General features: G+C 46.3%; 1 protein-coding gene across 20 annotated transcripts in view; it reads left to right on the top strand.

Annotated features, from left to right (window-relative positions):
* eya4 (EYA transcriptional coactivator and phosphatase 4) overlaps positions 1-26,679 on the top strand; it is a 758,447-nt gene that overhangs the window by 521,190 nt on the left and 210,578 nt on the right. For 11 of the 20 annotated variants that reach the window (XM_072499738.1, XM_072499733.1, XM_072499734.1 and 8 more), the window contains one exon: positions 3,613-3,705. The exons of 7 other annotated variants lie outside the window; for them this stretch is intronic. In XM_072499738.1, coding sequence (XP_072355839.1) covers positions 3,613-3,705 — 93 coding nt within the window. The remainder of the gene's footprint in view (positions 1-3,612; positions 3,706-26,679) is intronic. 2 more of the 20 variants (XM_072499735.1, XM_072499737.1) reach the window with 1 other exon arrangement.

Consider the following 26,679-nt stretch of genomic DNA (forward strand, 5'->3'; position numbering starts at 1 on the left):
TCTGCTACTATATGTGGCGGATCCAGCGGAGGGGATGCCAGAAATAATGCGGATACTTGGGGAGTTTGGGGATTTTTCAGGGTATAAATTGAACATGGGAAAGAGTGAGCTGTTTGTGGTGCATCCAGGGGAGCAGAGTAGAGAAATAGAAGACCTACCGTTGAGGAAGGTAACAAGAGACTTTCGTTACCTGGGGATCCAGATAGCTAAGAATTGGGGCACATTGCACAGGCTAAATTTGACGCGGTTGGTGGAACAGATGGAGGAAGATTTCAAGAGATGGGACATGGTAGCATTGTCAATGGCAGGGAGGGTGCAGGCAGTTAAGATGGTGGTCCTCCCAAGATTCCTTTTTGTGTTTCAGTGTCTCCCGGTGGTGATCACGAAGGCTTTTTTCAAAAGGATAGAAAAGAGTATCATGGGTTTTGTTTGGGCCGGGAAGACTCCGAGAGTGAGGAAGGGATTTTTACAGCGTAGTAGGGATAGGGGGGGGCTGGCACTACCGAGCCTAAGTGAGTATTATTGGGCCGCTAATATTTCAATGGTGAGTAAGTGGATGGGAGAGGAGGAAGGAGCGGCGTGGAAGAGATTAGAGAGGGCGTCCTGTAGGGGGACCAGCCTGCAGGCTATGGTGACAGCCCCATTGCCGTTCTCACCAAGGAACTATACCACGAGTCCGGTGGTGGTAGCTACACTGAAGATTTGGGGACAGTGGAGACGACATAGGGGAAAGACCGGAGCACTGGGGGGGTCCCCGATAAGAAACAACCATAGGTTTGCCCCGGGGGGAATGGATGGGGGATATGGAATGTGGCAAAGAGCAGGTATAACGCAATTGAAAGATCTATTTGTGGAAGGGAAGTTTGCGAGTCTGGGAGCGCTGACCGAGAAATATGGGTTGCCCCAAGGGAATGCATTCAGGTACATGCAATTGAGGGCTTTTGCGAGGCAGCAGGTGAGGGAATTCCCGCAGCTCCCGACACAAGAGGTGCAGGACAGAGTCATCTCAAAGAAATGGGTGGGGGACGGTAAGGTGTCGGATATATATAGGGAAATGAGAGACGAAGGGGAGACTATGATGGACGAACTAAAAGGGAAATGGGAAGAAGAGCTAGGGGAGGAGATTGAGGAGGGGATGTGGGCAGATGCCCTAAACAGGGTAAACTCGTCGTCCTCGTGCGCCAGGCTAAGCCTGATTCAGTTTAAGGTATTACACAGGGCACATATGACTGGAACACGGCTCAGTAAATTTTTTGGGGTGGAGGATAGGTGTGCGAGGTGCTCGGGAAGCCCAGCGAATCATACCCATATGTTTTGGTGATGCCCGGCACTACAGGGGTTTTGGATGGGGGTGACAAAGGTGCTTTCGAAAGTAGTAGGAGTCCGGGTCGAACCAAGCTGGGGGTTGGCTATATTTGGGGTTGCACAAGAGCCGGGAGTGCAGGAGGCGAAAGAGGCCGATGTTTTGGCCTTTGCGTCCCTAGTAGCCCGGCGCAGAATATTGCTAATGTGGAAAGAAGCCAAGCCCCCGGGGGTGGAGACCTGGATAAATGATATGGCGGGGTTCATAAAGTTAGAGCGGATTAAGTTCGTCCTAAGGGGGTCGGCTCAAGGGTTTACTAGGCGGTGGCAACCGTTCGTCGAATATCTTGCGGAAAGATAGATAGGGGAGAACAAAGAAGGCAGCAGCAGCGGCCCAGGATTTGGGGGGGGGGGGGGGGGGGGAGGGGTGGGGGGGGGATGTGTGTGGCCTGAGACAAGGCAGTTGCCAATTAGGGCTAGTTTTTATTTTTTTTGTTATTTAATATTTATTTATTTGTTGTTGTTTTTGTTTAAATTTAAAAAAGGTCATTATTATCTGTATTGTTACAATGTTGTGTAAAGGATGCACAATGTACTGTGTTGGTTGACCAAAAATTTTCAATAAAATATTATTTAAAAAAAAAAATATGTTGATTTGGATCACACCCAATGAGGGCGAGATCCAGATTGTGGCGTCTCGCGAGACTCCATTAAATTTCGTGAGGTGTTTCGAGCATCACAAATCTCATGAGAGGCCTCTTGCAAGATTCAAAGGTCTGGTCCCGCACCAAATCATGTGGAAGAGACTGTTAAATTGCGTCCCTAGTTTATTTGTGAATAACATAGTACTCATTAATTATCAGAGCTTCCTTCCATTGTGGAATAAATGAATTTTGACTCTATGAAGTTGTGTATTTAATTTACACCATTTATATAAAAATGTTACCCTAATTTTAATGTTTTACGTTATCTTTTAGAACACCTCCTTGTTCAGTCTGATTCATTAGAGGATTAAACAATCTTTTCTCAATTAATAGGAAGCACAGCAAGTTATTGCAATGTGCTGCTGCAAAATCATAGGATATGGGTTCACAGCTACAGACTCCCACGCATTGGGTAACTGGCCAAAAAAAAATTGTTGCCTCAGTATTCCTGATCTTGAATTTTTAACAAGTTTCTCAGTACTTAAGTTTTGACTCTCTTGGGAACATGTTTTTTCAATGCATTTAATGAAGTTTCAGAAGCAGTTTAAATATGTAACAATACATCACTCACTTTTATCTCCTTGCTAGATATTACAAATTGCATGCGAGTGTTGCACAACTCTTTTCTCTTTTAACTTGCCTTGTTGTGTTTTCTTGGCACATGTAGTTTACAGTGTTTGGTTTACAAGTTTTCAGTGTGTGTCAACTTTGCCATGCATAGAGAAATAATATATTTTAGTTCAATTTACAGTTGTCTCTAATGCCATACATATTTAATTTGTTCAGCTGAACAGTGTTGTCATCGCAATAGAGTAACTGGTAGTTTGCTACACAAGCAAAGTAATAAAGCTTTGAAAAAGAGATATGTGATGAACAGCGACTTACAAAAAGTTAACCACTAAATGACCTCATTCGCCTAATGTTACAAGTAATTTATTTTTGTCCAACTATCCCTATCTATTGTGTATTCTATTTTTATGCACACAATAATAGATATCTTGGAATGAGTTACAAGGTTACTGTCTGATCGAAGGGTTCATAGAATATCCTGTATTGCAAGATTAGAACTTAAGTGGTTTATCAACGTCATCTAAGATTGAAGATTAGATTACAATCTTGAGATTGCTCCCTGGCACCATATATTTTGTAAAACCTATATTGCTTACATTTTATTTTTATATTAGAAATTACAACATCTCTTTCTTAACTTGTCAACAGAGCTTTCGTGTCTCCAGGCTCAGAAGAAGGTATTAACATCTTCTGCGATATTTTCGCTGTAGTATTACCAGGGAATCATTTTGGATCAGAATACAGATCGTTTCCATGTAGAATATATACTAAAAATCATTTTTTCTAAATATCAGGATTTTATTTAAACACCAAACTGTTATCACCCCCTTTTGAAGTGGTACTACTCTCTGAGATGAGTTAACATGACTGCAGCTTTTTTCATGCTGACCTCAGGGCTCCATATTCCAGCATTGATACATCCTAACCATAAACCAATATGACTGTAAACCAAAGATGGGACTGCCCAAACGCATTGTATAAATCAGAATGAAAAACTAGGGGTTACATCATTTTTTATACTTATTCTTCTATGTAGTGTCTCTTCTTGCAGTCAAAACAGAGCCAATGAGCAGCAGTGACACTGCCACAACGACAGGAGATGGATCACTTGACAATTACACTGGGTCAGGTAAGGCACTGACCACATAGTTCAACTCGCAGAGCAGACATAATTGTCGCAACTTCATTGACTGGTGACAAAACTAGAACTCTCACTGATAGATGTACATGTAGCACTATTATACAGGAGGTTAACATGTAGCACTGTATTATAAAGGCAGTCTTATGGCATGATGGGTAGTGTCCCTGCCTCTGAGCCAAAAGCTTCGGGTTCGTGTCCCACCCCGGGAGTGATAGCCAAGGAAGGTGAATTAATAACGTGGCCAACAGGTTGAGTATCAAGCTGCAAATTCCTTCCAACGCATGCCAATGGCAGATGGTAAGAGCGGAAGAGATTCCTGGGCAGCCATTCATGATGAAGAGTGGCACCCCCTCAGGCTATATACCTCTGACAACAGGCTAGCGACCTGTTCACGAAAGCAAATCTTGCTATGGAATAGATGAAAGTCTGCCTTGTACACGACGAGGTGTACCGCAACAATAGCTGTCAATGATATCAGACAGTGAAATGTACTTTCTCCAACCAGTTATTACTGGTATATGAATATCTATGTTGCATGTCTGTGATTAAGTAGCGGTGTGATTTCCCTTTTTAAAAAGAGAGCAAGAGCATGAAATACGGCAGCATTATTCATGCTTTTAAAGAGAGCACATCAGAATTTGCAGATTTAAAGGAATATTGAAACAAAACAGAATAATAACCTGTCTTATGTTTCCATCATTTCCTTTAAATATGTAAGAAATTCTTTCACTAAGTGATCTAATGCCAGCCCACTGTAAGATTTGTTAGTAAAATGAGAATATTATGATAGGAAGTTTATTCAGACAAAGATAATAATTTCATGTGGGCATCCTCTTTTAACCAGCTAAACCCAAAATGTACTTCCCATATTTCCTATTCAATAGCACAATAGAACTATTAGCAAAAACTGGAGTAGTCAAGTCAAACTAGTAGCTGAAGGTGCACAATACATAGAATCTAAAGCACAGAAGCAAAAAAATTCTATGAAATCACTTGAATTAATTTCTGAAAACATGACTAATTTGCTACAACTATAAATTTATAATATTTACAATTTATCCTTGAGAAGAGAAAATTGTGCATCGCTTTTGAAAGAAGCAGGTTTAATGAACTGAATGGTATTTTCTATTTTCTTGCTTTCTGATATTATGAGTGAAGACGCCTAGCAAAGATATGTCTGGTTAAGACAGGAATTCTGTCCATTAAGATAGAGGCTGGGATTTTCCGCTCCCACCTGCAACAGGTATCATGGTGGGCGTCAGCGGAAAATATTGTGAGAGCATAAAAATCTGGTTTACGTCGTCTGGAAAACAGGGTACTATTGTCTGCTCCAGCCTTCAATGGTGCACGCAATGTCAGGAAATTAATTTTAATACAGTTAAATATCACTAACTTGATAGAGTTTTTTCGAGGAGGTCACAAAGATGATTGATGCAGGTAGGGCAGTGGATGTTGTCTATATGGACTTCAGTAAGGCCTTTGACAAGGTCCCTCATGGTAGACTAGTACAAAATGTGAAGTCACACGGGATCAGGGGTGAGCTGGCAAGGTGGATACAGAACTGGCTAGGTCATAGAAGGCAGAGAGTAGCAATGGAAGGATACTTTTCTAATTGGAGGGCTGTGACCAGTGGTGTTCCGCAGGGATCAGTGCTGGGACCTTTGCTGTTTGTAGTATATATAAATGATTTGGAGGAAAATGTAACTGGATTTGTTTATTGTCACGTGTACTGAGGTACAGTGAAAAGTATTTTTCTGCGAGCAGCTCAACAGATCATTAAGTAGATGGAAAGAAAAGGGAATAAAAGAAAATACATAATAGGGCAACACAACATATACAATGTAACTACATAAGCACTGGCATCGGATGAAGCATACAGGGTGTAGTGTTAATGAGGTCAGTCCATAAGAGGGTCATTTAGGAGTCTGGTGACAGTGGGGAAGAAGCTGTTTTTGAGTCTGTTCGTGCGTGTTCTCAGACTTCTGTATCTCCTGCCCGATGGAAGAAGTTAACTGGTCTGATTAGTAAGTTTGCAGACGACACAAAGGTTGGTGGAATTGCAGATAGCGATGAGGACTGTCAGAGGATACAGCAGGATTTAGATTGTTTGGAGACTTGGGCGAAGAGATGGCAGATGGAGTTTAATCCGGACAAATGTGAGGTAATGCATTTTGGAAGGTCTAATGCAGGTAGGGAATATACAGTGAATGGTAGAACCCTCAAGAGTATTGAAAGTCAGAGAGATCTAGGAGTACAGATCCACAGGTCACTGAAAGGGGCAACACAGGTGGAGAAGGTAGTCAAGAAGGCATAATCAAGAAGGCATACGGCATGCTTGCCTTCATTGGCCGGGGCATTGAGTATAAGAATTGGCAAGTCATGTTGCAGCTGTATAGAACCTTAGTTAGGCCACACTTGGAGTATAGTGTTCAATTCTGGTCGCCACACTACCAGAAGGATGTGGAGGCTTTAGAGAGGGTGCAGAAGAGATTTACCAGAATGTTGCCTGGTATGGAGGGCATTAGCTATGAGGAGCGGTTGAATAAGCTCGGTTTGTTCTCACTGGAACGAAGGAGGTTGAGGGGCGACCTGATAGAGGTCTACAAAATTATGAGGGGCATAGACAGAGTGGATAGTCAGAGGCTTTTCCTCAGGGTAGAGGGGTCAATTACTAGGGGGCATAGGTTTAAGGTGAGAGGGGCAAGGTTTAGAGTAGATGTACGAGGCAAGTTTTTTACACAGAGGGTAGTGGGTGCCTGGAACTCGCTACCGGAGGAGGTGGTGGAAGCAGGGACGACAGTGACATTTCAGGGGCATCTTGACAAATACATGAATAGGATGGGAATAGAGGGATACGGACCCAGGAAGCGTAGAAGATTGTAGTTTAGTCTAGCAGCATGGTCGGCACGGGCTTGGAGGACCGAAGGGCCTGTTCCTGTGCTGTACATTTCTTTGTTCTTTGAATGAATACTCATTATAAAGTTTGCTTACCGACACTGGGATCAAGTGGTCCCTAAACAATTAGACCAACATGTTTCACAATGGACATTCGGCATTCTCCCTCAGTGTACACGAACAGGCGACTAGGGTTTTTTCACAGTAACTTAGCAGTGCTAATGTAAGCCTACTTCTGACAATAATAAAAGATTATTATAAACATGCACCTGTCGACCAGCTCCCAACTTCGAGATTTGTTCGCCTACCTTTCATCATGAAGTGTTCATGGCAGGCAGCACCACATCGCTCTTGGGAGTATCACTGGCAAGGCTGTACCAATCATAGCAGCTGTAAGGTGGGGTGCTGTAAGGAAGGGTCCGCAGGGCAATGCCTTCACGGAGAAGGGGGCAAAAGTGGGCAGAGATTTTGCAAGGGGTCACAGGGCAAGGCCGTCCAGTGAAGGCGGTAAAATTGGCAAAGGATGAAGTCCAACACATGACTAGGGGGTACATCCTCTTGGCCAGAATGGAAACAGTGTCTCAAAAAGGGCCATAGTGACCTTGGGCCAGAATTGGAAGATGGCAGAGTGATGAGTTGCTAAACGTTACAGTGCTGACTTTGCAAGGACTGTTGCTGTCCGAGGCAAGGGTCTGGTGCCCAGGGGCCAATGCTGCAGCTGGGGGTGCATGTGCAGGGGGCATAGGATGGCACCCTGAGGGATGTCAGTGGATGTGAGAGTGGGGGATGCTTAGGAGATATGAGGATACCTGGGTGGAAGCCATAACTATTTGTCAGCCTCACAACCTCTCCAATTCCTTACGGATATTAAATTATGGATGGTATCTTGGACCCCGCGGAAACTGTCCTCACGGTTGCATTGGCAGGTGAGGCGGCCACACGCTGGAGAAGGCAAAGGCGGTGGCGGCAGCATCAAGAGAGGTGCAAGGCGATGGCCCACATGCAGGGCCCTGCCCCACATACTGAGAACCATGTCTGCACCATGGTGTTGATGCCCTCAATGATGACCCTCTCTGAGTGGGCCATGCCCTTCAGTGCCTCACCAATGTCCACCTGTGTCTGGGACACGTTCCCCCAATGACGGGACCTGTTCCATAGTGTCTCAGCAATGTCTACCTGAAAGTGGGACATGCTCTGCAGCGTCTCATAAAGGTCCGCCTGTGTCAGGGACACGTCATGTGGGGACACGTCCAGTCATGCGCTTTTGAGGCGCACAGCCATGGCCACCAATGACTGAGCAAGACCTTGGACACCACCAGCCATGCTGCTGACATCGTGTTCCAGGCTTTCCACTGCGGTCACCACCCGTGCGGTTTTGACCATGTTTTGCTGTGCAATCTCCTGCGCTCGTAGCCTTTGGGACTCTTCCATTAGGCTATGGACCTGCTGGAGTGTTACTAACATACCTCTCTGAATCTCATGTTCGCACCCTACTGACTGCATCAGCTCCAAGACAGCCTGGTCCAGAGACTCAGCATCTGACTGGGACTCAGCTCTGTCCTGAGACCCAGCAGACCTCTGACTGCTGTCCTCCGTATGTTCCTGCCTCCATCTGATGTGTGGTGCTCACCAGATTGTGCCCCATAACTCTACTTTCACCCACCAAGGTTTGTATCTCTATCCTGGTGGGGATGACAGCCATGACGCATTGATGGTGGAATCCACAGAGCCCTCGTCCGAGATGTTCCCATGGCCGGTGTACATGCTGGATGGCCTGGGATGGACATGTGGTCAGTCGGAGGAAAGGATCATCGTCCTGACATGAACAACTCACGTGCGACAGGTCATCTGGGTGGGGACCGGTTGATACTCACCTCTGTGGCGCATGCTAATTCCAATGTCGGTGACTGACCTGTCCTCGGCCAACCCCGTCCAGAACCCGTTCCTCATCGGGTGAGGACTCTGACGTCCGGCATCCTGCCATCCGTCTGGGCCCTTTCCTATCGGTTATGGGCCAAGTTCTCCTGTAGAGATACAGAGGGGGCATTGTGAGCCACACGCTTCATGCATCACGGGTGGAACTCATGGCAGGTGACAGGCAGGTGTACCACTGCTGGGTATTGGTGGGTGTTGTGGTAATATGCATCACTGTAAATACACAAGGGGTTAATGTAAGTACATTATGACTAAATAAACACTAGAGGGAGCACCGGAGATGTCATGACATGCAGACATACAGCTAATGAACACATAGAATAGGACACGACCAATGGGCAGTCAGGACACCCAGAGGTGACACTACCACAAAGAGTCCCTGACTCCGCACAGAAAGCGATGACAGACTCCACAGCGAGACCACCGCACGTCTCCACACAGAGAACACAGAAAGACTCCACAGCGAGACCACTGCACGTCTCCACACAGAGAACACAGAAAGACTCCACAGCGAGACCATTGCACGACTCCGTTGAGAGCGCACAGATCGGCTCCACAGTGAGACCACTGCACGGCTCCACACAGGGAACGATGCCAGACTCCAGAGAGAGAGCGATACAAGCCTCCACAGCAAGCTCGTTGACAGACTCCATGGTAAAAGCAATGCAAGACTCCAGAGCGCAGCCCTTGCATGAACAAGACCATGAAGGTCTAGCAACCTTATCTGAGCAATCAGCAGCAGACGATGCAAGTCTGCCACGCTCAAGTGCACAGCAAGATGACTATGACAGTCTGCCACGCTCACGTGAACAACAAAAAGACTCTGACAGTCTACCCAGCTCAAATAACCGACAAGAAGACACTGAAGGTCTACCCACTGTATGTGCGACAAGTGACAAAGGCTTCACAATTCCCATACAAGATGTGCGATATCTCAGCGAGACTGACAGATCTCAGCTAATATGTACAGAGGCACTCGACAATCCAAGTGAGGCTACTAGTGACTCCAGTGACACCACGTTAATTCAAACCTCATCTACTCGGGCCTCTCCACAAGAACCCGAAATGACTCCTGACGGGGAGCATCAAGAAACCAAATATGATTCAGGTGAACCAGAAAGGGCTCCAGATGGGGAGCATCGACAAGCCAAAGATGATTCCAGTGAACCGGACATGACTCCAGGCGGGGAGCGCCGAGGAATCAAAGACAAAACGCTCAATGAAACAGCAGATGCCACACAGGACACTGACACAAGTAACATTGTGAAGGACTCAAATTTTCCACTCGGTGTGGTCATTGAGCGCAACAAGCGCAACAACAAAACCTACAAAAACAACAACACAAACAACAACAAGAAGCGTACCAAAGGCACCAACGTCAACAACAAGCATGATAAAAACGACAATGGAACAACGACTGGTACGACATGGTACAACTCTGCCAATGCAGGACACTGTGACAGCACAGCTCAAGACAATGGCAAGTGTGCAGACATGCCATGGCATGATAAGGCATCTTACAAATTCACGTTTGCTCCACAAAAACACGCAGACCGGCTTTCAAGGCAGCTGACATATGGCATCAATACCGCAAGCACAGACACCAGTCCAGGTCAGCCAGGAAAGATGACATCAAGAATCGCTACCACAAGCATCGAAAAGAAAAAGAGTCCAAATCAGACAACAAAGTGATTTGGCCATTTGAACACCTCCTGATGACTTCTTGGTTCCTTAAGCACAGGGACACTGACGGTGTTCACAAGGAAATGACAACATCAACATCGACACTTAAATAACAAAACAAGAAAACCACTTGACCGTATAAATTCATGAACTTTGGACTCACAAATATTATTTAGTATTGTATAATCATCACTGTCATCATGACTTGTACATGTCATCACTTATCTACCTATTTTGTTCAATTTTCTTCTACCAAGTACAGAAAATATGTAACACGAAAAAAGGGGGAATGTGGTGATATGCATCACTGTAAATATACAAGGGGTTAATGTAAATACACTATAACTAAATAAACACTAGAGGGAGCACCGGAGATGTCATGACATGCAGACATACAGCTAATGAACACATAGAATAGGACACGACCAATGGGCAGTCAAGACGCCCAGAGGTGACACTACCACAAGGGGACATTACACAACCCATATAAAAGGACAGGGCACACATGCTCTGTCTCTTTCCACAGGCGACACTTATTGAGTAGGACAGGGGCAGATCAGAAACATCACACCCACCACCTGGCTTAGAGCAGACTGGTTAGTTAGAGTTACGAGAGCAAGATTAGCAGGAGAGTCGAACTCATAGAGAACTGTGCTAATGGTTCAATAAATCACACTGAACTTACTTCAAAGTCTGGAGTATCTTTTGGTCAAAGCTGCATCAAGTTGCAGCCTGTGTTATCCCAGAGTACATAACACATCAGGTGTGTTGGTGAATGTTAAGGTATGCTGGGGCATGGGCATAGTATTGTGCTGGGGGGGGGGGGGGGGGGGTGCCAGGACCAATGTCATCAGGGGTAGGCTCTGGGGGTAACAGGCGAGACCAGTGCCAGGGGGCCAAAGCCAACTCATCCATGTAGCTTGGCGGAGGTCGTTGAGCTTCTTGCGACACTGGGTGTTAGACCTCTTCATGACACTCCCCGAGCTGACGTCCTCTGCCACTGCCTCCCAGACACCACTGGCTGCCCTGTGGCTGACCCTCCGAGCCTCTTGGGGGAACAGGGTATCCCATCTGGATTTGACCACGTTCATCAGTCTGGCCAGGTCGGCAACTCCAAATTGTGGAGCTGGCCTGTGCGATGGCATGGCTGCATGCTGTCTGGAGTTTGGCCTGCGGGATCAATTGAAGTGCTGCTCCCCGTCATTAGCGGGGAGCTGCCGGGCACAGACCCGGTGGGACAGTCATTTGCTGTGTGTAGCCCATAGAGCATCATTAAGTGCCCTAATTAAGGTTAGATACCGGTGATGGCCTCGCCGGGTCAGCTTTCGGGAAACATCGGCATTTCCCGCTCGCTACCACACTGAGAAACATTTCCATTAGGTCGCGCCCAATGTTGATGTGTACGAGATACCCAGGAAGCTGCCACAATCCATACGTCTTGAGCTGAGCCCAGATCCCTGACTTCTTCAAGGGACCAGACAGAATCCAGGGTTGGCTTCTTGGCGTCAAAAGAGTATCCACACAACACCTGGCTTATGATGCCCGTGCAACAGCCGTAAAACCCTGTTGAAAGAAGATACAATGATGTTCATACCGTGACGCGAACATTGGGAGAGCATAGCATAGGCATCTTGAAGATGCAGTTTCAATGCCTCACAAAGCTGGCAGAGCACTCCAGTACTGTCTTTACCATCGTCGTCTGGTGCGCATTGTACAAGTGCTACCAAGGGGGAAGGACTTGCCAAGTGCAGATCTGTAGGAGCAGCAAGTCTCCTCGGATGAGGAGAATATTGAAAAGATGAGGATGAATAGTTTGATGAAGCCAAGGCTGCAGCGAAGAGACTATAACACAGGCCAGACGAGGCAGAGTGGTGGCACTGGTGGACCTCCTCTAGCCATCACTGGGGAAGAGGGCATCCTGATGTGCCTCAACAGCGTCCAGAGGTTAGCCAGTGAAGCGTCACTCAATGTGGGTGATGCACATTTATTGTCTTTGAGGTCATTTCTTTTGTGGGGCTATTCTGGCTTGAAGACACTGAGAAGGCTGATTACGGCTGCACCTTAAACATAACACCCAGAGGAAACGACCTCTGAGGTCACAGCGGGCAAATCAGAAGTCGACAACCCGTGATTCAATGTGCTTCCGGTTTCTACATCAGTCTCGAGGCGAGGAGCAGACAGTACGACGCAAAAACACGTCGTTGTGCTCGGCCAGCAAAGGGCCACTTTTCCCGCCTGCTACCTTCACCTAGAACGTGTGTGGGACAATCCTGCTCAGAGACCATGGGCTGGATTCTCTGTCGGCGGGATCCTCGCCAGCAGCGCACTGACGCCTGCGGATTTCCCGATGGAAATCCCATTGGACAGCTGCTGGGACGGAATCCCGCTGCCAGTGGGGGCGGGCCACACCAGGAAACGGAGGTGTCATTCTCCAACCCCCCGCCGGGTCGGAGAATGGCCGTTGGCCGCTGTGAATCCCGCCCCCGCCGAAGTCTCCGGTACCGGAGATGGGGCGGGAATCGGGCCGCGCCGGTTGGCGGGACCCCCCGCTCAATTCTCCGGCCCGAATGTGCCGAAGTCCCGCCCAGAAATTGCCTGTCCTGCCGGCGTAAATCAAAGCTGGTATTTACCGGCGGGACCAGGCGGCGTGGGCGGGCTCCGGGGTCCTGGAGGGGTGCGGGGCGATCTGACCCGGGGGGTGCCCCCACGGTGGCCTGTCCCGCGATCGGGGCCCACCGATCCGCGGGCGGGCCTGTGCCGTGGGGGCACTCTTTCCCTTCCGCCTCCGCAACAGTCTCCACCATGGCGGAGGCGGAAGAGACTCTCCCCACTGCGCATGCGTGGGAAACTGTCGGCGGCCGCTTACGCTCCCGCGCATGCGCCGCATTTCCGCCCCAGCTGGCGGGGCAACAAACGCCATTTCCGCCAGCTGGCGGGGCGGAAATCCCTCCGGCGCCGGCCTAGCCCCTCAATGTTGGGGCTCGGCCCCCCAAAGATGCGGAGCATTCCGCACCTTTGGGCCGGCGCGATGCCCGTCTGATTGGCACCGTTTTTGGCGCCAGTCGGCGGACATCGCGCCGTTGGGGGAGAATTTCACCCCGGGTTCAGCGGGACGGAGAATCCCACCCCATATCTAGGTTGTTCATAAATGATCTGTTAACATAACTTTCCTAATGACCTAATAAGTATAGTGAATAAAACTGCCTAGTGTAGCACGAAAGCATGTTCACTGGAAGGTCCCAGGTTCAGCTGTTGATCTGTGCCAGATTTCAGGTGGCACAAGGCATCTTATGTGATGATGCTATGGCAGGCATCAATGCCCCTGTGCAGTGAAATGGAAAATCAGGATTTGTGCTCTTGATCACTACCCCCCCCCCCCCCCACCCCCCCCAAGCTCCTGCTGGTAAGTACAGATGTGGATATTGCTGATGGGACGATTGGGCTTACCTGTGTTTCCCTTCAATGAATTTCACTGTCTAGGTTTGTCGCTACAACTTTCCAATGTACGAGAGGGAAACCGCCACCCATGCATCAGCATCGAGGAAAGGAAGGGAGAAAAGAGGAGAAAGTTGTTGTCAATGTTTTGTCAGAGAACCTTGAATGCTGGGTCAAGAGTTAATGGACTTCATATGAGTATACAATATGAAGCAATTGTTGAGTTCAGTTCATGTAGAGACGGTAGAAATAGTGTTAGTTAATGCATCTTATTAAGCTCTGCCGTGCCTGCAGGCATTTCATAACACCTCAAAATTTTAAGTAATCCTATTTAGCTGTTATTCTCAAGCATTATGAATGAAGAGGTTTAAATTAGTAGCAGAACTTTTAATTTTGCCTTTGTGATAATTTTTGTTTCAGTGAGGAAACCCGTGACTGTCAAAGAGTAAACCATCAAGAATGTGCCCATAAACACACAGTCCACTGTCAAGTGCTCTGATTTATGTGCTGCAGCTGAGCAGCTCTCTATTTTTGCTTTCCTGTACAGGGCAGCTTTAGAGTGGACCGATGTGCTGGTTGAGGAATTTGATTTGCACCCAAAACAGGGGCAGATTTGGCAGAGTTATACCTCCTGTCCACGCCGTCCAAAAGCCCGAGACACATTCTGCTTTGGGCCAAACTGAAACGCTGTCGGCAAGCAGCAGGTGACAAATGGGCACACTACAGCAGTTGGTTGGGCAGAAAGAGCAGTAAGTCAGCTGGGTCCGATGCTGCCAGATTAAGTCCAGGGTCTGTGAGGGGCCTTGAAAGGGCCAGTAGCATCCAGAGTTTTTTAATGTGACCTCAGGAGGCGCTCTCCAGAAAAATAAAAATGATAGGTTTGCTATTTGCTGTCGGTGGTGGTTGGGGGGCGGGGGGGTTTGAGCAGCCGCCATTAAGGATTCTTTCTTTCTCTTTTGACTTTTCCCATGCTACATGGGGTTGCCACATTGCTGGATGATCACCTTCATATCAACCATTATTTTTTCCGATTTGACGATGGCTCTGCCTGCCACCGACCTCCTTCCTCCGCTGGGGGCCGGTACTAATACATGCTGGCTTGTTTTAAGGATTGCTCCCTAGGCGGCACAATACCTGCCTGCAACTAGGCAGAACATCCACTGCACAATCTTCGCCCGTTTGTATCTGAATTTTGCATTCAGGATCCTACAGATCTCCCTGTTTAAGTTGCCCAGTGCCTATTTCTGGTGGGTATCCCTTCCAACTAAAAGTCAGCCAAGTCAATTAGCCTTACATGACAATTCCAGTGTAGTTCAGGCATGCCATATCGGCACGCAAAAATCTAATAGCGATTTATGCCTGAAAAATTAGCGCTCTTGTGCCGAATTTCTGCCACATGGTGCTGAGTCAGCAACTTAACTGTGACATATTCGTCAGAACTTTGACTTAGAAAGAAAATGCTGTTTTTTTTAAACAAATAGAAATTAATGGATTGTGCAATGCTGAATGTACCACTGGATTCAACTGGTCTTCTGCCATAATGTAAGCAGGAGATGGGTACTACTCCCAAGAAACTGCTTCAGTGGCTAAAAATAGGGTGGGGGGTTGGGGGTTGGCTGTGGTGGAAATTGCAGGGGCTTGTTTTATTAGGATTTCATAATTCATTATATTGGTGCCTGTATGCGACTCCCAAAGTTGCGCTTTAAAACTGTCGTCAGAGAAGCACTTCTTACTACACCACCATGGAATTTACATTGTCCATGAATCTCATTCATGTGGCTTCCCTCACTGACAATGCCAGGTTAATGTCAATTAGTCTTGAATTATGGACCATTTGCCTCTGTGGAATGGCGTGCAGTAGTGCATTTGTGCAAATTCCAACACCAGAGATAGTCTTTCATCCTTGTTGAAAAGTATTAGAATTAAAATTTTTAGCGTTTTAACATTTTACAAAACAAAACAAAAACATTACACCCCGAAATACAATAAACCTTGCACCAACTACTCCCCCCCCCCCCCAACTCTTCTCCTCTCCTAACAGTTGACGGTAACTAGCTCCCCAAAATACAAAATAAACAAACCCCATCTCTTGTGGAACCCCTCATTTGCCCCCCTTAGGGCAAATTTCACCTTCTCAAGATGTAAGAACTCCATTAGATCCCCCAGCCACGCCGAGGCGCAGGATGGAGAAGCGGTCGTCGAGAAGAAGGCTAAAACATCTGCCCCTGCTCCCTTCTGCAACTCTGGCAGGTCCGACGCCCCGAATATGGCCCCCAGGGGACCGGGCTCCAAATCCACATGCAGGATCGGCAACATGGTGCTGAGAAACAACCCCCAAAATTTCTCTAACTTCAGACAGGACCAGGACATGTACACATGATTAGCCGGTTCGCAAGTATCCTCTACACCTTCAAAGAGCCGGTTCATCCTTGACTTCATCAAATGTGCCCTGTGCACCATCTTCAATTGTATCAACCCCAGCCTCACGCACGAGGTTGAGGCATTCACCATCCGCAGCACCTCACACCACAGTGCCTCCTCCAGCACCATCCCCAACTCCTCCTCACACTTGGCCTTAACTCCCTCCATAGACACCTTATCCTCCTCCACAATCCTCCCATCAATCACCGAGGCGACCCCACCCTCCAACCCCATTACCGGCAGCACCTCCTCCAACAACGATGAAGCAGGCGCTATCAGAAAGGTCAGAAAAAGGTTTCTAGCAAAGTCCCAGACCTGCATATACCGAAAACTCCCCTCAAGTGGAAACCCAAACTTCCCCCTCAACTCCTCCAAGCTTGTGAACCGCCCCTCCAAAAGCAAATTCTTCATTTCCTTCACCCTATCTCTTCCCATCCCGAAACCACATATCCTTCCTCCCCAGCTCAAATCGGCATCAGCCTCAACCCCGCTCCCAACCTAAAATGCTGCCGAAATTGCCTCCAAATCTTCAACATGGCAACCACCACAGGACTTCCCGAATGTTTGCCTGGGGCAAATTGAAGCGGTGACATCGCCAGCGCCCGCAACCCTGACCCCCTACAAGAACCCGCCTCCATCCTCACCTATAAAGCCTCCGCTCCTACTCCAGACCCGCACCTTCTCCACATTCACCGCCCAGTAATAATACAAGTTCGGAGGCCCAACCCCCCCCCAACTGCCGACCCCTCTGAAGTGCCACCTTATTTATCCTGGCCACCTTCCCTGATCAACCAAATGACAAAACCAACCTGTCCATCCCCTTATAAAAAGACTTCAGCAAAAAGACCAGCAGGCACTGAAATAACAATAGAAATCGTGGCAAAATGTTCATCTTAACTGCCTGCACCCAACTTGCCACCTCAATAAATCTGTTTTCACCCTCCCAATCAGACTTGTAAAGTTCAGCCACGCCCAATCTCAGGCCACCTGCATCCCCAAATACCTGAAATGGGTTGTTGCCACCCGAAATGGCAACCCCCCCCACTCCAACCCCCCCCCCCCCCCACTCCAACCCCCAGCACTGGAGAAGACCCCATAGAATACCTGCTTCTCCCCCAAATTCAACTTATGATTGTGATTCAACTTAGCACAGGGCTAAAGAGCTGGCTTTTAAAGCAGACCAAGGCAGGCCAGCAGCACGGTTCAATTCCCGTGCCAGCCTCCCCGAACAGGTGCTGGAATGTGGCGACTAGGGGCTTTTCACAGTAACTTCATTTGAAGCCTACTTGTGACAATAAGCGATTTTCATTTCATTTCATATCCCCAAAACGCCCCAAATCCCTTAATCAGACCCATTATGTCCCCCACCAAAGAGCTCGGGTCTCAAATATATAACAGCAGATCACTACGTACAGAGACACCCTGTGCTCCAACACCCCCCCCCCTCCCCCAACTCACTATCTCCTTCCACAAATCCGAGCACCTCAGGACAACAGACAAGGGCTTTATCACCAGCGCAAACAGAGGGGGGAGGGGGGGGGGTGACATGGGGCAGCCCTGCCTCGTACCCCTATGCAACGGAAAGTATCCTGAATTCATATCATTCGCACACACACCATCGGATTCTTATACAACAATTTCACCCATGCCACAAACTTAAGCCCCATCCCAAACCTCTCCAACATTACAGATAGCTCCACTCCACCCGATCAAATGCCATCCCCGCATCCAACGCTACCACCACCTCCAACTCCCTTCTGCCGGAGAAAGCACCACAAACAGCAGTCGATGCACATTCAACGACAACTGCCTACCTTTTTAAAAGAATATTTTTATTCTCCTCCTTCATCACATTTTCTCCCAAATTTACACCCAACAATAAACCATAATCAGTAACGAATGCAATGTCAATCCCCATATCAATAACAGCAATCCCATCCTCCCACCAAATCCCCAAACATGAGCCAGCATTTTAACATAAACAAATAACAAAAAGGAATCAGGAATCACCCATAGTCACCATTAACACATACAGTTCCCCTCCTCCCAACCCCCCCACTAATGTTCGATGTAATCCAATTCATAATGAATAACGGCCATGAATTGTAGAACCCATCCACCCCTCAGTTCAAATTTGACCTTCTCAAGACTCAAGAATTCCAACAGGTACCCCCGCCACGCCGGGGCACAGGGTGGAGAGGTTGATCTCCATCCCAACAGGATCCGCCTTTGGGCGATCAATGAGGCAAAGGCTACAACAACTGCCTCCGCACCTGTTTCCAACCCCGGCTGGTCCAACACCCCGAATATGGCCTCCCGAGGGCCCGGATCCAGTTTCACGTGTACCAGCTTTAGAGATTACCCTAAAAACCTCCTTCCAGTAATCCTCCAGCTTTGGACAGGACCAAAACATATGAACGTGGTTTGCAGAAACCCCCCCCCCCACTCCCCCCGCAACGTTCAGACACATCTTCTACCCCCTCAAAGAGCCGCTCATACTCGCGAGATGTGCTCTGTATACCACCTTCAGCTGTATCAGCCCCAACCTCGCGCATGAGATGGAGGTGTTCACCCTCCGGAGCACCTCACACCGAACCCCTCCTCCATAGATGGAGATGGAAGATGCTTACGAAATCAGAAGCACAAAAGGACTTGGGAATCCTTGTTCACGATTCTCTTAAGATTAACGTGCAGGTTCAGTCGACAGTTAGGAAGGCAAATGCAATGTTAGCATTCATGTCGAGAGGGCTAGAATACAAGATCAGGGATGTACTTCTGAGGCTATATAAGGCTCTGGTCAGACCCCATTTGGAGCATTGTGAGCAGTTTTGGGCCCCGTATCTCAGGAAGGATGTGCTGGCCTTGGAAAGGGTCCAGAGGAGGTTCATAAGAATGATCCCTGGAATGAAGAATTGTCATATGAGGAACGGTTGAGGACTCTCGGTCTGTACTTATTGGAGTTTAGAAGGATGAGGGGAAATCTTATTGAAATTTACAGGATACTGCATGGCCTGGATAGAGTGGACATGGAGAGAATGTTTCCACTTGTAGGAAAAACTAGAAGCAGAGGACACAATCTCAGACTAAAGAGACGACCCTTTAAAACAGAGATGAGGAGGAATTTCTTCAGCCAGAGGGTGTTGAATCTGTGGAAGTCTTTGCCGCAGAAGGCTGTGGTAGCCAAATCACTGAGTGTCTTTAAAACAGAGATAGATAGGTTCTTGATTAATGAGGGGATCAGGGGTTACGGGGAGAAGGCAGGAGAATGGGGATGTGTAAAATATGAGCCACAATTGAACGGCGGAGCAGACTCAATGGGCCAAGTGGCCTAATTCTGCTCCTATGTCTTATGGTCTTATTCCCTCACCCAACTCTTCCTCCGACTTTGCCTTGATCACGTCCAGCGGTGCCGTCTCCTCTTTAAAATAGCCCCGTAAACCGCTGACACTACCCCCTTCTCCAGTCCCCCTGTCGACAGCACCTCCTCCAGCAATGTGGAAGCCGGCTCTACTGGGAAGGTCTGTATCTCCTTTCTGGCAAAGTCTCAAGCCTGCATGTATCTAAATATTTCCCCCTGCTCCAGCCCATACTTCGCTCCCAGCTCCTTCAATCCTGCAAACCGACCCTGAAGAAACAAAACTTTTAGTGTCCTAATTCCTTTCTCCTCAAATCTCCGAAAATTTCCATCCCACCTCCCTGGCTCAAATCTATGGTTCCCCCGAATTGGCATTTCCCTTGGCCCTGCCCCAACCCGAAGTGCTGGCGAAACTGCTTCCAAATTCTCAATGAAGCTATTACTACCGGAGTCCCTGAGTATTTCCCCGGGGCCGGCGGGAGCAGCGCTGTTGCTAGCGCCTTCAATCCTGACCCACTACACAAACTCTCCTCCATTCTGACCCACTGGGAGTCAACCCCTCTGATCCAGCTCCGTACCTTCTCCACATTCGCCGCTCAGTAATAATACATCAGGTTCGGAAGACCCAAACCCCCTGCCTGCCTTCCTCTCTGTAGTAGCACCTTTCTAATTCTGGCCACCTTCCCTCCCCATATAGACAAGTGCCAACGCTTAACGAACCCCATCTGATCCTCCCCAATCACCTTCAGAAGGCACTCCTCCAACACCTTTGTCAGTATCTTGGAATCCACATTCAACATATGGGCCTGTATGACCAACACTCCATCGGATCATTATCCTTTTTAAGCAACAACGAAATGGATGCCTGACACGTTGTTTCCGACAAGGCCCCCCGACCATCGCGTCCTCAAACATTTATACCAACAGCTGTGTCAACCTGCTCCTTAAATTTTTTAGAAAATACCACGGGAAAACCACCCGTCTACATATTCCCTATCGCTGTCTGCACTTCTTCTACCTCGACTGGCTCCTCCAATCCCGCACTCTCCTCTCCTACTTCTGGGCACTCCAACCACCACAAAAACTGGGCACAAAGGGCCAAAAACTAGAAACCCTAGCAGGAGCCGCCCATCGTGTGACCTCCATCTACATGTTGCCCCCGGAAGTCATAGGGCTGGATTCTCCATCGGCGGGATCCTCCATTTTGCCAGCAGCACACACACGCCCGCAGATGGGGGTGCCCACAACGGGAAACCTCATTGGCTGGCTGCCTGGCAGAGGATCCCACTGCCGGCAGGGGTGCGCCGCACCAGAAAACAGGTGCGGTAGGACGGAGAATCCCACCCATAGTATTTCATCCTAACCCAGTGCTGAACTATTCCCGATTCCTCCCTTTTACTCTGTGTTCTATCCCAAATATTTAGAGTAAGCTTCATAATATGGAATTGGTGCCAGGTGATGTCTAGACAAGGTAAGGATTGCAGGTCCCCTTCCCAAAGGACATTGGATAACAAGCTGGGTGCTTGTTACAATCCAGAAGCTTTCATGGTCATTTTTCATATGCTGAACACAGATTTGCGGAATTCACTTTTAATAACTTGACATGGTCGATTTCAACTAATGAACTCTGAGTTCCATAATCCATTAGGCTACTGCATGATTCAGTCTCAGTTTACTCAACAATTTGGCTGGATCTCACTATCGTGTCACTTGCTGATTCCAGGCCAAAACAGCCAAGACGCAGGGCAGGAGAATGTGGCTACCCAGCCATTAAAATAGGGCAGCAATAAGCTACCACCAGGGATGCAGTCCCCAGCACAAGATGAGTTCTCCAAGAATGGAATCCGGGGGCTGGATTTTCACGGTCCCAATCGGGACCCAAAATGGAGGTGAGGCGGGACCTGGAAGTACCACCTCCATCCCTTAAACCTGCACCGGAAAGGTGGGTGATGACACCCATCGCATGTTGGTTAACATTGCCGCACATTTTAAAGACGGCCAGTTCAGATCACTTGTGATTGTCCTAGACGTGATCATGATCCAGAAGGAATTCTGGTTTATACCTGATGCTTGAGGTGATATTTGGGCGGGAAGTTCATCAAGAAATGCTGCAACCTGAGGTGTATCTGTTACATCCATATTCAGAGCTAGTAGGATTTGGATGCAAAATGTAACAAAACATTGCCAGATTGGCCTTGACAGTTTTATGACTTCAAAAGATTGGTGGTTCTTTCAAGTGGCTTTTGAATGGTATGATTATTTTGAGAGACCTTTGACCCTCTGAGAGGAGTACACTTTTCCAATGCCTTCTTTGGCTATTTTTTTTGACAGATCTATAGGTGTTTAAATGGATTGCAACACATTATTATAGAGGCAAAAGTGAGCACTGAGGAGAGTGGGGGGGGGGGGGGGGGGTGGCGGGCGGGGGGAGGCCCTGTGTGGGTGAAGGAAACTTCCCGACTCTCAATAGCCAAGATAAAAACCCAAACCACAGTCAGAGGAGAGGAGACAAAGCATTTGGATTCAGAAGATTTAAGGTTTCCTTGTCAGACCTGGAGGAGCAATTCTGTTCCTCAGCCCACCAGTAAATCAAAACTGATTTTAGGGGGAAGGGAGCATGGTGGTAATAGAGTTCATAGAATTTACAGTGCAGAAGGAGGCCATTCGGCCCATCGTGATAACGCCGGCCCTTGAAAGAGCACCCCACGCCTCAACCCTATCCCCGTAACCCAGTAATTCCACCTAACCTTTGTAAATTAAGTTAATTTGTAAATTGGTCACTTCCAAGGAGGAAGCATCTCACTCAATTTGTCATCTTTGCTAGATAGTCATGTCAACAATAAAAATTCTGTCACTCGACTAATAATCTTTGCTCATGTTCTGGTGACATATGTTCAAGTCTCACCATGGCTGCAGGGGGAATTCAAATTTAGTTAATAAACATGGAATAAAATGCCTGTCTTATTAATAATAATCTCAAAGCTTCCAGATTGTCGGAAAAATCCATCTTGTTCACTACTGTTGTCATGTGAGAGTACCTTTAAGAAATGGATGTTTAAGCAATGTATCTTTAAGGAATGGAGATGATCATATTACTGAAGTGATGTCAGAGGTTGGGGGGAGCTGAGCTCACTTCTGCTTTTGGTTTTAGTTTGACAAAGTAGCTTGGGTATGTCTGTGTGTTTCCAGAGAGCGGCAGGAAGAAAAGCAAGGTGCTGGAGCTGAAGTCAACCAAGCTGATATATCTCTGCCATTTAACAGAAAATATATATATTCTGTGACCTGGTGTGTTACTGTTTTGAAGGTTTGAAGCCTTTTGGATGTTTGAAGGAACATTTTGAGGGATTATTTAGTGTTGCATTATTTTCGGGACTATCTTTGAAGTAAGGGGTGTTAAGAGATCCAATGTTTATTTAATACGTTAATTTGAGTTCACGGAATAAATATTGTTTTGTTTTAAAAACCACGTGTCCCTAATTGTAATATCACACCTTGGGAACAAGCCATGTGCTTCAAAAGCAACAATCCATTAAAGGGTGAGGTTGGTTGAACTCCAAGCTGATATATCTCTGCCATTTAACAGAAAATATATATATTCTGTGACCTGGTGTGTTACTGTTTGAAGGTTTGAAGCCTTTTGGATGTTTGAAGGAACATTTTGAGGGATTATTTAGTGTTGCATTATTTTCGGGACTATTTTTGAAGTAAGGGATGTTAAGAGATCCAATGTTTATTTAATACGTTAATTTGAGTTCATGGAATAAACATTGTTTTGTTTTAAAAACCACGTGTCCCTAATTGTAATATCACACCTTGGGAACAAGCCATGTGCTTCAAAAGCAACAATCCATTAAAGGGTGAGGTTGGTTGAACTCCAAGCTGATATATCTCTGCCATTTAACAGAAAATATATATATTCTGTGACCTGGTGTGTTACTGTTTGAAGGTTTGAAGCCTTTTGGATGTTTGAAGGAACATTTTGATGGATTATTTAGTGTTGTATTATTTTTGGGGTTATCTTTGAATTAAGGGGTGTTAAGAGATCCAATGTTTATTTAATAGGTTAATTTGAGTTCATGGAATAAACGTTGTTTTGTTTTAAAAACCACATGTCCATAATTGTTGTGTCACCCCTGGGGAACAAGCTATGTGCTTCAAAGGTAACAATCCATTAAAGGGTGAGGTTGGTTGAACTCCATGATACATTTTGGGGTTCTGAAAACACCTCACCCATAACAATTGGGGGCTCAAAGGAGATAAAAGTCTCTCTATTGGATTGGCTTTTGTGAACTTAAAGACAGTGAAGGTTTGTTGCTTTTCCGGTGTGGTATTTTAGTTTAAGTGGGTAGAGTATTGTGAACAATGGGTCTTTCAGAGGCTCAGAAGTTTTTGGGGTTGGATGTGGTAACACGTGATACCTTACGGACAGAGAGTAAAAACAGACTGTTAGATTTGGCGAAAGCATTGCAGTTAACACTGCCTAGCAAAATATGAAAAGATGAGGTACTTAACGCGGTATCTGCGCATTTACGTTTGCCTGTGATAAATTCTGACTCATTAGATATGGCAAAGCTCCAGTTGCAGATTAAGCAATTTGAACATGAAAAAGAATTAAAGCAACTTGAACATGAAAAAGAATTAAAGCGGCTTGAATATGCAATGAGAGAAAAAGAAAGAGATAAAGAGAGAGGAAAAAGAAAAGGAGAGAGAAGAAACAAACAAAGAAAGAGATAGAGAGGAAAATGAAAAAGAGAGAGAGTTTGAACTTCAGAAAATGGCTCTGAAACATGAAAATCAGTTAAAATTGGCAGACGCAAAGGGACACGTACAGTTGGAGGAGATGGATGAGGATAATGAGACAGAGCGTCATAGTCGAACATGTGGTGGGGATCTATTTAAATATGTCCAAGCATTGCCAAGGTTTGACGAGAAGGAGGTTGAAGGCTTTTTCATTTCATTTGAGAAGGTAGCTAAACAAATGTAATGGCCACAGGACATGTGGGTATTACTGATTCAAACAAAGCTGGTAGGTAGGGCTAGTGAAGTTTTTGCATCACTACCGGAGGAGGTATCTGGAACGTATGAGGAGGTGAAGAAATCCATCTTAAGTGCATATGAGCTAGTGCCTGAAGCTTACAGACAAAGGTTTAGAAATTTAAGGAAAGAATTTGGTCAAATATACATGGAGTTTGAAAGGCTCAAACAGAGTACTTTTGAGAGGTGAATAAGGGCTTTGAAAATAGACCAAACGTATGAATCTCAGTGAAATTATACTTTTGGAGGAGTTTAAAAATTCAATTCCTGATGTAGTGAGAACTCATGTGGAAGAACAGAGGGTTAAAACTGCAAGATTAGCAGCAGAAATGGCAGATGATTATGAATTAGTTCATAAATCAAGGCTTGTTTTCCGACATCAGTTTCAGCCGGTGAGGGATAGAAACTGGGGACACGAGAAATACTCAAGTGGTAAAGGTGATCTGATGGGAGACAATAAAAAGAATGTATCTCAGATTTAAAAAGAAATCCAGGAGGGTGGAAAAGAGATGAAAAGTTTCAAATGTAATAAACTAGGCCATGTAAAATCATCATGTTGGTGGTTGAAGAAAAGCACTGGGAAGGCTGATGTGATAAAACAGGATAAGACTGTGGGATTTGTTAGAGTGGTAAAGGAAAGCGCAAGGGAAGCGAAGGAGGTGCAAACGATTGTACAGCCTGTTCAAGAGGTAATTGTTAAGAAGGGGCCAGATGTCTTTAAATAATTTACTTGTGTGGGTAAAGTTTACTCGTGTATCAGGAGGAGCAGGTAAAGAAGTCACAATTTTAAGAGATACAGGGGCTAGTCAATCTTTAATGGTAAGAGATGAAGAATTATGTCGTTTGGGAAGAATGTTGCCAGAAAAGGTGGTGATATGTGGAAATCAGGGTGAGAGGAATAGTGTTCCATTATATAAGGTAAGGTTGGAAAGTCCAGTGAAGAGTGGTGAAGTGGTAGTAGGAGTAAGAGATGAACTATCTTGTCCAGGAATACAGTTTATCTTGGGTAATGATATAGCTGGATCGCAGGTGGGAGTGATGCCTACTGTGGTTGATAAGCCAGTGGAAAATCAGACAACTGAAGTGTTGAAGGATGAATACCCTGGGATTTTTCCAGATTGTGTAGTAACACGTTCACAAAGTCACAGGTTAAGACAAGAGGAGAAATCAAAGAGTGAAGATGAACTTGAAGTGAAATTATCAGAAACGTTTTTTGGTCAGATGGTTGAAAAAGAACAAGAACAGGTGGAGGATGAGGCGGATATTTTTAGTTCAGGGAAATTGGCGGAGTTAAAACAGAAAGATGTAGAAATAAAACGGATATATCAGAAAGCATATACAGAAGAGGAATCTGAGAGTATACCAGAGTGTTATTACCGTAAAAGTGATGTCTTGATGAGAAAATAGAGACCTGTACATATGCAGGCGGATGAAAAGTGGGCAGAAGTTCATCAAGTAGTATTTCCGGTAGGGTATAGAAGGGAGGTGTTGCGAGTTGCACATGAGGTACCAGTGGGAGGTCATTTGGGGATAAGGAAAACTCAAACTGAAATCCAGAAACATTTTTATTGGCCTGGACTACATAAAGATGTAGTAAAAGTTTGTCAATCATGTCACACATGTCAAGTGATAGGGAAACCTCAAGCAGTGATAAAACCAGCACCCTTAATACCCATTCCAGCATTTGAGGAACCTTTGACAAGGGTCCTAATTGATTGTGTAGGATCGCTTCCTAAAACAAAAAGTGGGAATCAATATCTTTTGACTATAATGGATGTGTCTACTAGGTTTCCAGAGGCCATTCCAGTCCGTAATATTACAGCTAAAGGATTGTGGAGGAGTTACTTAAATTCTTTACTAGATATGGACTACCCACAGAAATTCAATCGGATCAAGGATAAAATTTTACTTCAAAGTTATTCAAAGAAGTTATGGATAGCTTAGGAATGAAACAATTTAAATTAACTGCGTTCCATCCAGAATCGCAGGGAGCGTTAGAAAGGTGGAATCAGACATTAAAGACATTGAGGGCGTATTGTCAAGATTATCCAGAGGATTTGGATAAAGGAATCCCATTCATATTGTTTGCAATTAGGGATGCACCTAATGAGTCTACCAAATTTAGTCCTTTTCAAACTAATTTTTGGTCATGAAGTAAGAGGACCACTTAAATTGATTAAGAAAAAATTGGTGGGTGAGAAATC

Source organism: Scyliorhinus torazame, chromosome 4 (assembly GCF_047496885.1).
Source record: "Scyliorhinus torazame isolate Kashiwa2021f chromosome 4, sScyTor2.1, whole genome shotgun sequence".
Taxonomy (NCBI): Eukaryota; Metazoa; Chordata; class Chondrichthyes; order Carcharhiniformes; family Scyliorhinidae; genus Scyliorhinus; species Scyliorhinus torazame.